The sequence below is a fragment of the Podarcis pityusensis genome (genome assembly GCF_964106645.2).
Source record: "Podarcis pityusensis genome assembly, chromosome: 16".
NCBI lineage: Eukaryota > Metazoa > Chordata > Lepidosauria > Squamata > Lacertidae > Podarcis > Podarcis pityusensis.
The window spans coordinates 26686505-26698884 of record NC_138041.1 but is presented as its reverse complement, the minus strand read 5'-3'; the positions used below and the strand labels follow the sequence as shown (position 1 = coordinate 26698884).

The window sequence follows — 12380 nt, the reverse complement described above, 5'->3', positions numbered from 1 at the left end:
ACCCACCCGACAGCCCGAAAAATTGGTTTGAATTCCAGCCTGTTTGTCATCAAGGGGAAACTGGTTTGGCTTCTTCAGAACGTAAAGCAGGGGGTTGGAGAGTGGGGGTGGAAGAGGCAAGACGCCCCAGTGGGACCTTCGGCACACAAGGCAAACTGTGCACGCTACTGGGCCATGGCCTAAATAAATAATAATAATAATAATAATAATAATAATAATTATTATTATTATTTATACCCCACCCATCTAGCTGGGTTTCCCTGCCCCCTCCCTTTCTCTCTTTGCCTCTCCAAAGAGCGTTCCTCTTTCAAACAATGGCTTCATCCATTTGCCGATGGGTGCAAATTTAACCAGCTAATAAACCAATTACGACTGATACAATTAGTTAATCAAATAAGCCCCACCAGAAACTGCCCCCCTATAAGTGCTCCTTCAGTCCACTTTCTCCCCCCATCTGTGGAGAAGCGCAGGGAGGAGGAAACATCACAGCATGTGGAGAAGCACAAAACTGTAAACTTGGGGGTCACCTAGTCCAACCCCCTGCAATGCAGGAACCACAGCTAAAGAACCCCCGGCAGATGGCCACTCAGCCTCTGTTCCACTGTCAAAAAGCTCTTATGGTCAGAAAGTTCTTTATAGCGTTTAGCCAGAATCTCATTTCTCGTTATCTGAATCCACTGGTTCCGGTCCTGCCCTCTGGAGCAGCAGGAAACAAGCTTGCTTCATCTGACATGCAGGTATTTGAAGGCAGCTATCGTATCACCTCTCAGTCTCCAGGCTAAACGCACCAAACTCCCTCAACCGTTCCTCATATGGCTTGGTTTCCAGACCCTCCAGCACCTCAGTCACCCTCCTCTGCACATGTTCCAGCTTTCAATACCCTCCTTAAACTGTGGCAGCCCTCTACTGCCTGATATGCGAGTGGCTGCAAAGCAATCCCGACCATGACCACCTGCCGCAGCACTTTAAAGCAGGCACTTAAAAATTGCCCAGGCACGCTTTGCGACTGGTGCAAGTCCAACTACGACCACGTGGAGATTTGGCGACTGGCATCTCCACCTGGCTGGCCCCTCCAGCTTCCCTAAGTAGGGAAGTAGAAGAGCTTGTTTATTGCATTCACTGTATTTTTCGCTCCATAAGACGCACCAGACCATAAGACGCACCTAGTTTTTGGAGGAGGAAAACAAGAAAAAAAATATTCTGAATCTCAGAAGCCAGCGATCCCTCTTGCTGTTCTGGCTTCTGGGATAGCTGCGCGACCTGCATTCGCTCCATAAGACGCACACACATTTCCCCTTACTTTTTAGGAGAGAAAAAGTGCGTCTTATAGAGCAAAAAATACGGTATATCCCACCTTTTTTTCTTCCAAGGAATACACAGCTCCTTCCTCCGTTCATCCCTACAATGACCCTGCGAGGTAGATTAAGAGGCTGTGACTTGCCCAAAGCATAGCTGTCAACTTTTCCCTTTTTTAAAAGGGAAATTCCCTTATTCCGAATACGATTCCTCGCAAGAAAAGGGGAAAATTGACAGCTATGGCCCAAAGTCACCCAGTGAGTGGTCCTAGGACCCTGATCTCCCAGGTCCTAGTCCGACACTAACCACAACATCACACTGGCTTCCTAGAGTTCTTCTGCTATAGGGCAGCTCTATAAATTAAGTAGGTAAATAAATATGGGGAGAGCCAAATGTCACTTAAAGAGTAGGATGTGAAATATTTTCTGTGAAGTTATGCTACTCCATATTCTTCGCAGACCTAATGGAGGGGAAAGAGGAAAGCTGGAGGAGGGGAGCTTTGCTACCAACCCCCACTATAACAAAATCCGCAGTCAGAACACCTAACACTGCCCCCAGCTTGGCATCTGAAACGCTATAACACAAAATAAAGTGGGAGGACATTGCAGATTCTGAGGCCCCAGCCAAATGCAGAGACGAGCTTTGATCTGGAGGGATTTGCATTCTGAATACCTTGAAGCCGCTGCCCCTGCAAGCACACACCAGCTTTAAAAATACAATGAGAAAAATAACACTGCCCCCCTCCAGTTCTCCCCCAAGGTTTATCATCAAAGCTTGCGGGAGGGGGGCTGGCTCCCCCTTTTCAACCATTCAAGGGGTGGGGCATCCCCTGCCCACAAACAGCCAAGCCCAAGAGCTCAGAAGAGGACATCACAACCAGTAGGATGGCAGTGGAGACCCTTCAAAGCAGTGAAGAACCAAGCCCAAGGAGGAAGAACCAAGCACATGGACAGGGGCTTTCAAACAAATGACTCCCCACCCTGTGCATCCTAAGGTGGCAGGCTAGTACCTGGGAGAACTGGGTTCGAATCCCTGCTCAGGCATGAAGCTCACTGTGTGAGCCAGTTATTGCCTCTCAGTCTAACCTACCTCACAGGGCTGTTGTGGAGATTGAGAGTGGGAGAGAACCATGTATGCCACCTTGGGCTCCTTTGAGGAAAAGGTGGCATTATTAATGTAATAGACAAATAGCAGTAATGTACCATGTAGCTCACCCCCAACTAGCAATTAGGGGGGGTCCCCTACAACTCTGCCACAGGAGTAGATTCTCACTGTTAGGGGGAATAGGATTATTGCCCCTACAGGGTCAAATTGAAGACCGTTTAAGAAGGTTCCTAGGGAGCAGGTGGCGCTATGGTCTAAACCACTGAGCCTCTTGGGCTTGTTGATCGGAAGGTTGGTGGTTCGAATCCACGCGACGGGGTGAGCTCCCGTTGCTCTGTCTCAGCTCCTGCCAAGCTAGCAGTTCAAAAGCACACCAGTGCAAGTAGATAAATAGGTACCGCTGCAGCGGGAAGGTAAACGGTGTTTCCATGTGTTCTGGCTATTGTCACGGTCCTCCATGTGCCAGTAGCAGGTTAGTCCTGCTGGCCACATGACCTGGAAAGCTGTCTGCGGCAAATGACAGCTCCCTCAGTGGACTCCATAGTCACCTTTGCCTGCACTTAACCGTCCAGGGGTCCTTTACCTTTTTTATGAAGGCTCCCATAAAGAGACTGGCGGATGCCTACCACTTCCCATTGGGTCTTGGGGACTGTCCGACTTTCTGGATGGACAGCTGACAAAATGGCCCTCAAGCGACCCACTCAAAACCAAACAGGCTCCCTGGAGATCTTGATAATATGAATAGGGAGCCATGAGGGCAGAAAAGCATTGAGGGAACACAGAAAAGATACCCTTTCGGGGATTATTCCAGGGGGTGCGAAGGATCATGCTTCTCTGCCACCACTGCAGAGGGACAGAGTTGTCCAGAAGAGCTTTTTCCAGGGCCTCTGACATCTCTTGCAAGACGATACTGAAGAACCCTCACGGTGACCAGTTTACAAGGCATTCTGCAGATAAAACGGTTTGCACCCTTGCAGCAGGTCACTTCAGCACCTGCTCATCCAGCTCTAAAGGATGTTTGTGCAATCTGAAGGTGTGAACGGGAATCTTGGAACCTAGCCGCATATGCACTTAACCCTTCCTGGCTTACAAAAGTTGCCTTGAGAGGGCCCGACTGAGTGGGGAAGGTGGGGTGGCAAATGCCATTCTACGACAGAGCATTGGTCCACTGAACCTGAAAGAGTTGGTGGGAAAGCTTTTGGTTTTTTAGGAAAGACCTCCTTGAATACCCCCCCCCCATTGGTGTCTGGACATTTTCGGCAAGCACACTTGAGCACATGGTTGCATCTCAACTCCAGGTTTCCCTGAAGACGTTGAGACTTTACCCCCCATCCAAAATGGCACCAGGAGAACGCACAAATTGAAACTTAATCCAGACATGTCAAAGGCCAATAGGGAACAGGGTTCAATCTGCATTGGATGGAGGCTGCGCTGTGCTTGAAGACCCAAGTTCATTTTCTGGGGGTTCATCTTCTGAGCCTAAATACCCAGATTGCATCAGTGCCAAGACACCTTTGCACAAATGAGGCTAATGCACCTGCTACACCCATTCCCAGAGATGTCCAATCAGGCTGCGGGAATGTGGGCCTTATTCACATGTCGCCTGGACTACTGCAATGCACTCGATGTGGGGCTCCCTCTGAAGGACTTTGGTTCAGCCAGGCTCTTGATCACAGTCAGATGTGGGAGTATGCAACTCACTCCTGCTTTACTGCAGCTTCAATTCTGGGCACAATTTAGAGCGCTGGTTGTAACCCTATAAAAGTCCTAAACGTACCGGGGTCCAGAATACTGCCTTCCATGTCAGCTGGTCCTGGTGTTACCTTAGGGATCCAAGGAAACTGGGGCCTTCTCAGTAGCAGATGCAGCTTTGAGATCTTCCCTTACAGAGCTTCATTTTGCCCCCTCACAACCAGCTGCCTTCTACTTTCAAGCAAAGAAAGGTCAAAATAAACCCCAGAGGCAGATTTGCCTCTTTTCCTGCTCAGGTTATTTTGAAAGTCCACCCACTTTGTTCTTCATAGTTCTGGCTTCTCTTCCTTTTACATTTACGCTGCTTTGCACCTTAATTGTTTCAAAGGTGTCTTTTTCCTGTATTATTAACCACCAGGAGCAGCGCATGTTTTTGATTACCTGAATTTTAATAGATTGGTTTTTAACGTTGCCTTAATTCTAAATTATCCTTAATCGTTATCTTTTATACCTTTTTAGCTTTTTTTGTATTTCATCTGTTTTGTTGTAATTTGTGTAAGCTGAATTTAGCAGCCCCGGTCTGCTAAAAGGTAGGATATAACAACAACAACAGCAGCAGCAGCAACAATGTGGAAGCATAGACAAAATAAAACAGTGGATGTGGTTAATGCCATGATGGAAAGGGGTCCTTTCTTCCTGCATCAGGCTTACTCTTCAAGGTACTGCGCTGCTGTTTCTGTGGGATAGAGAGACGTGACCCTTTTTTGCAGGCACACACACAAATTCTGGGCTTGCCGGGGAACCAGGTCTGGTGCCTCACAGTTTCAGGGTTTCATCTGCTAGAAGAGCAAAAGCTTTGTGTGTGTGGAGGAGGGAATACCCATTTAAAAGGCACCTGCCTCTCTGCAAGGACAGCCCAGGCAGCTGAAAGAGAAGAGAGGGCCCGGAGGCATTGGCCTGGGCACCCTCCCCTCCCCTCCTATTGTTCCTGCCCAGGAAACTGCAAGCCGGAGGAGAGGCTTCTCAGACATCTAAAGAGCATCATCACAGGACAGATGGCTGCAGTTCAGATTAGACCAGTGGTTCAGCCTCCTCCCTCTCCCATCCCCGCCCCCATTGCTTCTCGCACAAGATCCACAAGTCTTGAGAAGAAAAGAAATTGAGGGCTCTCTAATCTGGGAGGGAGAGAGGGAGGGGAGAGGTCACTTTGAGGATAAGGAGCCTTCGCCTTCCATGTGCCAAAGCCAGCTCAGAGCCCAAACAATCCCCCTCCCCATATAATGTGGGGTGGTGGGGAGATAAATTCTCAGGAAATAAATGAGAGGCAGGAAAAGGAGACTAAGACACTCTACCTGCATTTAAATATTAACAAATGCCAAACTAGGAGGACGAAGGATCCCAACTCTCCTTGAGAGCTTCAAAACCTCTCTACTCTGAGAGCCTCTTGAAGCCCAGCCAAGCAAGTGGAATTTAGCTGTTTGCAAATGTCAGGCGCTGTTCCTTATTACAATATTGACTCTGGGAATGACAAAGGTGAAGGATCTATATATATAGCAGTCTGGACCCTCACTCCAGAGGCCACAACTTCTTCCAGTTCAGCACCTCCAGCATCCATCAATATTAAAAAGAAATGCCTATCGTTTTAGAATGATTGTCAGCATGCAATTTTTTCCCCACTTTCATGTCCTTTGCTGTCCCCATTACCCATGTACTTGTTAAGATTTCGAATGTAGAGTTTTAATTGTTATTGGGCTGAATTTGTGGGGCGTAGGCTACCTGAAGGGCACTTCCTGGAAGCATGAGGAGATATAACTCAATAATAAATTATTATCCAAGGCCTTTGCTAGACCTGTTCTATAGAATCAGCTACTGCTTTGCTAAACCCGCTCTGCTCTTTAAGCAGAGGTCCAGTGACAATGCCTGGCAAGCTGCAGGGGCAACTTCCAGTAGCGACAACCACTGTCCATCATCTCAGAACTGGACAAGGGAAGCCAGTGTCTGTTAGAAAGGTACACGCAGCTCCTAAGCAGCCTTGCTCTCATCAAGTCCAGCATCTGCCTGGACACACAATACACACCTGGCCAGTGTTTACGCCAGGAAGACACACTCCTTAAAAGTAAGACACTTAAACAAGGAGAAGCATAGCAGTCTCAGGCCCAAGAAAGTAGCATGTCCAGCCTTGCAGGTGATGAGCTAGCATCCCACTGAAACGTCACCCAGGCAGGTTCCTAAATGAAAGCGCAAGGGCCTAGGACCAGCCTTCCCCAACTGGGTGCCCTGCAGCTACAATTCCCCTCAATGGCCATGGCGGCTGGGAGCCGTAGTCCAAAACAGCTGCAGGGCACTAGGTTGGGGAAAGACTGAGCCAGATGACTTCCAGGTGCATCCACACACCCAGGCCCATCACGCGATGACTGCACGTCTACCATGTGATGACTGCAGGCGAAAATGAATCACAGGTAGAATCTGGTCCTTGACTCAAAACACAACATGCCAGTTAACAGTGGGGGAAGGGAGCAGCTCAGCAGCAGAGTACCTGCTTGGCATGCAGGTGACCCATGGATCGCACAAGCCAAGCCACACTCCGTAACATCTCAAAGGCAGCACAAGGACACCTGAGCAGCCCATTAAAGCCCAGGGCTAGTCCATGAAGTCTTTCTAAATCAGGAGGCAAAAGGAGAGGGCTCAGGTGTACCCTGCTCTCCTGTCGTTCTGAGCAATACAACAGAACCCCCCAACCAGGCTAAAGAGGCAGGATCCACTGGTCCAAGGGCCACTTGAGTTGGACAACCTCCTCCTCCACTGCCGCCACCCCAACATCTGCATTCTAGAGCCAAGGATCTTTTGGGCATCCTGGCACCTCCCTCCCACCAAGAGATAAAGGACCATGTGAAGCCCCCAGATGGTGTTTTCCCAGCTTCCATAGAAGGAGAAGGAGAAGGAGCCTCAGGATGGCATCACCTGACCCAACCAAGGGAAGGCAGCAGAGGAGAAGGCCCAACCTGAGGACCTCACCTGAGTGGGCCAGGCCAGGCATCACAAAGCTGTGCAAAGGGGGAGGTCAGAAACTCCCCCAACCCAGCCAGGCACAGAGTCAAGAGGCGGCTATATGGCTAAATCATACCACCACCCCCTTCTAAAGGAACCATCAGAAAACAAAAGGGACTCCCCACGTACACCATTATCAGGAATTTCAACACTGCTGCATGCTATAGAAAAGGGAGACACCCCTTCCCACTTGAAGACGAACAAGGACACAAAAGGAGATTCCCACCTACCTGCCTCTCCGAGGTGGTAGCAGCTGTCCAGAGAGGCTCTGCCGGCCGGCAGGTCGCCGTCGCTGGGCCAGATCTGCCCGCTCTTGCGGACGCCCACGATGGTGGCCTCGGAGACCACGACCTGCTGCTGCTGCTGCCGGTGCCGCTTCTGGGACTGGGGCGTCGGGGGGCTGCTGCTGCTGTCGAAGGACTGCTGGGAGTTCTGGGAGGGCGAGCGGCTCTTGTCGCGGCCGTAGAGGCGGCAGGCGGTGGGGCTGGGCGAGACGTGGCTGGACTGGCCCGACGAGAAGTCCTCCTCGCTCGACGTGAGGTTCTCGTTGGAGCTGCAGTCGGGCGTGTAGCCGCCGCCGATGTCGTCGAAGCTGCGCGGCGAGTAGGAGCGGCGCGGCCAGGTCAGCGGCTTCTCCGGCTCGACGGCGGCGCCCGAGTGGCCGCGCAGCAGCGGCGTCGGCGGGGCGCCTTTGCCCCCGGGCTCCCCGGCGCCTTCGCCCCCCGCCGCCGCCATCATCATCATCATCATGCCCCCGACGTAGACGCTCTGGTAGGGCTGGAAGTCCGAGGGGGCGGCCTGCCAGGCGGAGGACGAGCGGGCAGAGCCGTTGCCGTCCAGCAGGTTGTCCTTGAGGAAGCGGGCGTTGAGCTCCGCGTCGTCGTAGTCGCCGTCGCCGAAGCAGGCCTCGGTCGAGCGGCCGCGCAGCCCCGGCAAGAGCTTCTTCCGTGCCTCCAGCTGCATGGCTTGGCTGCCCAGCGAGCTGATCCGGTCCGAGACCTCCTTGTCGTTCACCTTCACCAGGCCCTTCTCGTGGTGGTACTCCAGGTTCACGTAGAAGGGCTTGTCCGACGAGCAGGGCGGCGCGGACAACGGCTCCTTCCCATCCGCCGCTGCCGTCGTCAACGACTTCTTCAGCCCCCGCTCGAAGTTACAGCGCAGCGCCGCCACGTTGCTGGCCGCGCCGCCGCCGCCGCCGCCGCCCCCTCCGCGCTCCCGGCTGCCCACCGGCTCGAAGGCGCCCGCCTCCTTCTCCGAGGAGACGCTCAGAAGGCGCTGGCGGCGGCTACTGCTGCTGTTCCCGCCGATGGGAGCCGCCCGGGCCCTGGCCGGGGAGCCCCCTTCCGCCGCCGCCTCGCCGTTGCCGTCGGGCTGCTGCGTCGGGCTGTCCGCCTCGGAGCCGTCGCTGTGCGCCGCCGAGAGCTTGCGGAGAGCAGGCGGGCGCGGCCGGTGGTGGTGGTGGGGTTTGCCGCTTGGCGGCTGCGGCGGCCTGGCCTGGCCGGTCGTCTGCGCCCCGACGTCTCCGTCGTCGGCCGCGGCCGTCCCCTCGTCTTCGTCGTCGTCGTCGAGGCCGGCGCGGGCGGGTCTGGCGAAGCCCCAGCGCTGCCGGTCGTAGCTCTTCTTCTCCTTGGCCAGCAGCGTCTGCAGGTAGATCATGCGGAAGCGCTCCTTGTTCACCTCCAGCTCCAGGCGGCGGATGGACGCCTTGCAGCGCTCCAGCTCCGCCTCGATGTCGCCCACCGAGCGCAGCGCCATCTGGGGAGGCTCCGAGTCGGCGAACTGCGCGCGCCACGCCTCGGCGAAGCCCACCGGGTCCACCATCGCGGCGGCGGAGGCGGCCCGAGGGCCGGTCAGGGCGGCAGCGGCGCGCCCGGGCGGCGGAGCAGGAGGAGGCGGCGGCGGGGGGCGCTCATCCCCCGCCGGAGGAGGCAGGGTGTCCGCGGAGGCAGCAGCGGCGCTTCAGCCCCGGGCGCCCCGGCCGCGCTGCCCATGAGGAGCCGTCGCCGCCGCCGCCCCCTCGGCGAGGGCGGGCGGGCAAGAACAAAGGCGCGAGCCGAGGCGGAGGCGAGCGCGGCCGGCAGCCTGCCTCACGCGCCCGGGCGGCGGGCTCCTCTCCTCTCCTCTCCGCCTGCCTGCCTGGCTGCTGGCTTCCTCCTTGGCCTCGGCAGGGCCCGAGCCTTAGCCCATCCTGCGGCGGCGGCGGCTACTGATCCAGGCAGGCTCAGGCGGGGTCGGGCTGCAGCTCTCCGGGCGGCTCCGCGTCGCGGCTGCCCATCGCCGGCTGGCCCAGCTCGCGCTCGGGATGGCAGCCGCAGGGACGGCGAGGGCGGGGCGGGAGGCCAGGCGGGGCGGTGCGAGGGGGCGGGATTGGAGGAGGGGGCGCGGCGAGGGGGCGGGGGGGACGGGCTGGGCCTCGTCGCCCCGCCCACAGCCCCGAGCACGTGCAGAGCGCCTCGCCACCGCCGCCTGCCGTGGATCCGGCTGGCTGGGCCAGGCCTGCCAAAAGGATCAGATCCCAGCTTAGGGTAGGAGAGAGGACGCTTCCTTTTCTGGTAATGCTGTGGCGCAGAGGAGCCAACTCCAAGGGGTCGAGGGGCTTTCAGTCGCCCAATAAAATATTGGGGGGGGGGGGCTGCATCCTTCACCCAATAAAAAAAATTGGGGGGGGGTGCACCCCTCACCCCCAAGTTGATGAGCATTGCCATTCAAATAGTGCTCGTGCACCGTGTCATGTGATCGATTATGAGGGGCTGGGTTTACCTGCCCCCACCCCATTTTTAAAAAAATCAAGTTGGCACCCCTCCTGGGCAGGGAGCTCCCTGTTGTGAGAATGGAGCAGCGGAAGAGCCTTGTTGCTGGCCTGCCTAGGGCAGCATCCTTTTCTCACAGCCAAATGTTCTGATGGAAAGCAGTATCCGAGCAATAAGAGCCCTTGCACCCTTCGCCGCCGCCCCCAATAAAATATTTGAGGGGGACAGCTCTCCCTCCAGTTGATGGGCCAGTTCAAATGGGGGGGGGTGTAATCTTGTGATTGATTATGCAGGGCAGGGCTTACCTGTCCTCCCCCAATATTTTACTCAAGTTGGTACCCCTGCCCCATAGGAGCCCACTGCTTGAGCCGAGGTCGCTTCAGCCCCTCCAATAAAATATTTGAGGGGGCCATCCTTCCCCGAGTTGAGGGGGATTCCCATTCAAATGTGTGTGTGCGCGCCACATTATGTGATTATTTAGGACAGGGTTTATTTTAACTGCCCCCACCCAATATTTAATTCAAGTTTGCACACACACCCCATAGCCTTCCCTCTCTCCATGAATTTGCCTAATCCTCTTTTTAAGCCATCCAAGTTGGTGGTCATCACTGCCTCCTGCAGTTTCATAGTTTTAGCTGTACGTTGTGGGAAGAAATACTTTCTTTTAACTAATTGGCGAAGAGGGCCTTGGGTCTGATGAAGATCCAGGCCTCTGCTTATGTGCTTAGAAGCTTGTCAGAGTCCCCCTCCCGCCATCATATGGAGTTGAAGATCTTTTTGGCTGTGGCTATTCCAAAGGATGGGACGTGGGTGGCGCTGTGGGTTAAACCACAGAGCCTAGGACTTGCCGATCAGAAGGTCAGCGGTTCGAATCCCCGCGACGGGGTGAGCTCCGGTTGCTCGGTCCCTGCTCCTGCCAACCTAGCAGTTCAAAAGCACGTCAAAATGCAAGTAGATAAATAGGTACCGCTCCGGCGGGAAGGTAAACGGCGTTTCCGTGCGCTGCTCTGGTTCGCCAGAAGCGGCTTAGTCATGCTGGCCACATGACCCGGAAGCTGTACGCCGGCTTCCTCGGCCAATAAAGCGAGATGAGCGCCGCAACCCCAGAGTCGGCCATGACTGGACCTAATGGTCAGGGTTCCCTTACCTTTACCTTTATTCCAAAGGATGGGATGACTCTGCTTATTTATATGTTCTCAACCCAGAACCTTTCTCTTCTCCTGAGACCTAGGCAAAGGGTGGAGCAGAGCCCCCCCCCTTCCCCGTGGCATCACCTGGGCAGCCTACCTTGAGCCATTCCATTGTCTGCAGAGAGCGGGATGTCTTTCATGTGCTCAGCCCCAGCCGTGTGGCCCTCCTTTCCCAGAAACCCAGAGAGGCTTCCTGACGAAAATAAACAGGCTTCAAATGAAAGCGAGTTGTTATTATTATGTCCATCTGTGTGGGAGGTTGGCCTGTAGGAGCTGCCAGGCAATTAACTGGTGTTTGGGGAGGGCTTTGGGACCCATAGATGGAGGGTGTTGCTGCTGCTCACGCCAAAGCATTAAGCCTGCTCCATTTTTAATGCTGCTCAATAATCCATCAAACCTCTTAACCACTTTTGCTTCTAGCATATCAGGACAAATTATGACAACTTCCCTCCGCCCGCTCTTGGGAAAATGGTTTGCTAGCATTCAGATTATTCCTCCACTTAACACAGAATAATCCCTGCCACACAAGATAGTTCAAAGCGGGGGTTCTCAGTTCTCAGGCAAACTTCCAAATAAACACATATAGGATTGCAGCTTTATTTCAGAAGGCATTTGTCTTGCCATCTTTGGACTGGATAATAAATTTCTCTTCCCCCTACCTCCCATTGCCTCTTTGTTTTAGCTGCACCAGACCAGCACAACTACCCCTTTGGAAATGCTTTAAGACGTTTTTTGTGACGGTTGCTTTTTGATGCTATTATGGTTTAAACTGTTTATTTGTTTTTGTTAATATTTTTATATATCTTGAAGCACTTAAAATTTAAAATACATATAGGGCAAGTTCAGCCACATGGGTGGATTAATATTATTATTAATTATTAATTATTATTATTACTATTACCGAAAACAAGCAAGCAACAACCTAGTATCGCCCATTTAAATGCACACCCAATTAAAATAGTGGGGAGATGTAGGATTCCCTTCTTTCCTCAAGGAGCTTTCCGAAAGGAGCTCAGCACCACAGATCACCCTCGAGTCAACAAATTCGGCATTAAGGCCTCTTATATGCCCTGTAGACCGGTGGCCACACTCTGCATTAATCTACCCTGGAGCATATGCTGCAGAAGTTAATGCTGGATTTATCCACTTCTTTCCCCCTTGAGCAAGCCAGGCTCAGGATTCCTGATAGGTGGAGGTCAGCCGTGACAGGTGGGCTTCACTTGAGGCACCATTAAGGCTACGTATTCATGCTGGCTGTGGGGCAGATGGAGAGTAAGCGGCCCCATTGAGCCCAGTGGCT

The 12380-nt window shown here is 53.8% G+C and overlaps 1 protein-coding gene and 1 long non-coding RNA gene across 2 annotated transcripts in view; one reads left to right on the top strand and one right to left on the bottom strand.

The window, feature by feature from the left end:
• BCR (BCR activator of RhoGEF and GTPase) overlaps positions 1–8986 on the bottom strand; it is a 93722-nt gene extending 84736 nt beyond the window's left edge. The window contains 3 exon segments of the mRNA XM_080986559.1: positions 7371–8350; positions 8352–8425; positions 8659–8986. Of these exon segments, the coding sequence (XP_080842685.1) occupies positions 7371–8350; positions 8352–8425; positions 8659–8961 (1357 nt within the window). The 5' untranslated portion in view covers positions 8962–8986.
• A 562-nt stretch (positions 8987–9548) lies between these two features.
• LOC308466044 lies at positions 9549–11303 on the top strand. The gene is made up of 2 exons (XR_013980633.1): positions 9549–9692; positions 11116–11303. It is a non-coding gene; the product is annotated as an uncharacterized lncRNA (long non-coding RNA).
• The last annotated feature ends 1077 nt before the right edge of the window (positions 11304–12380 follow it).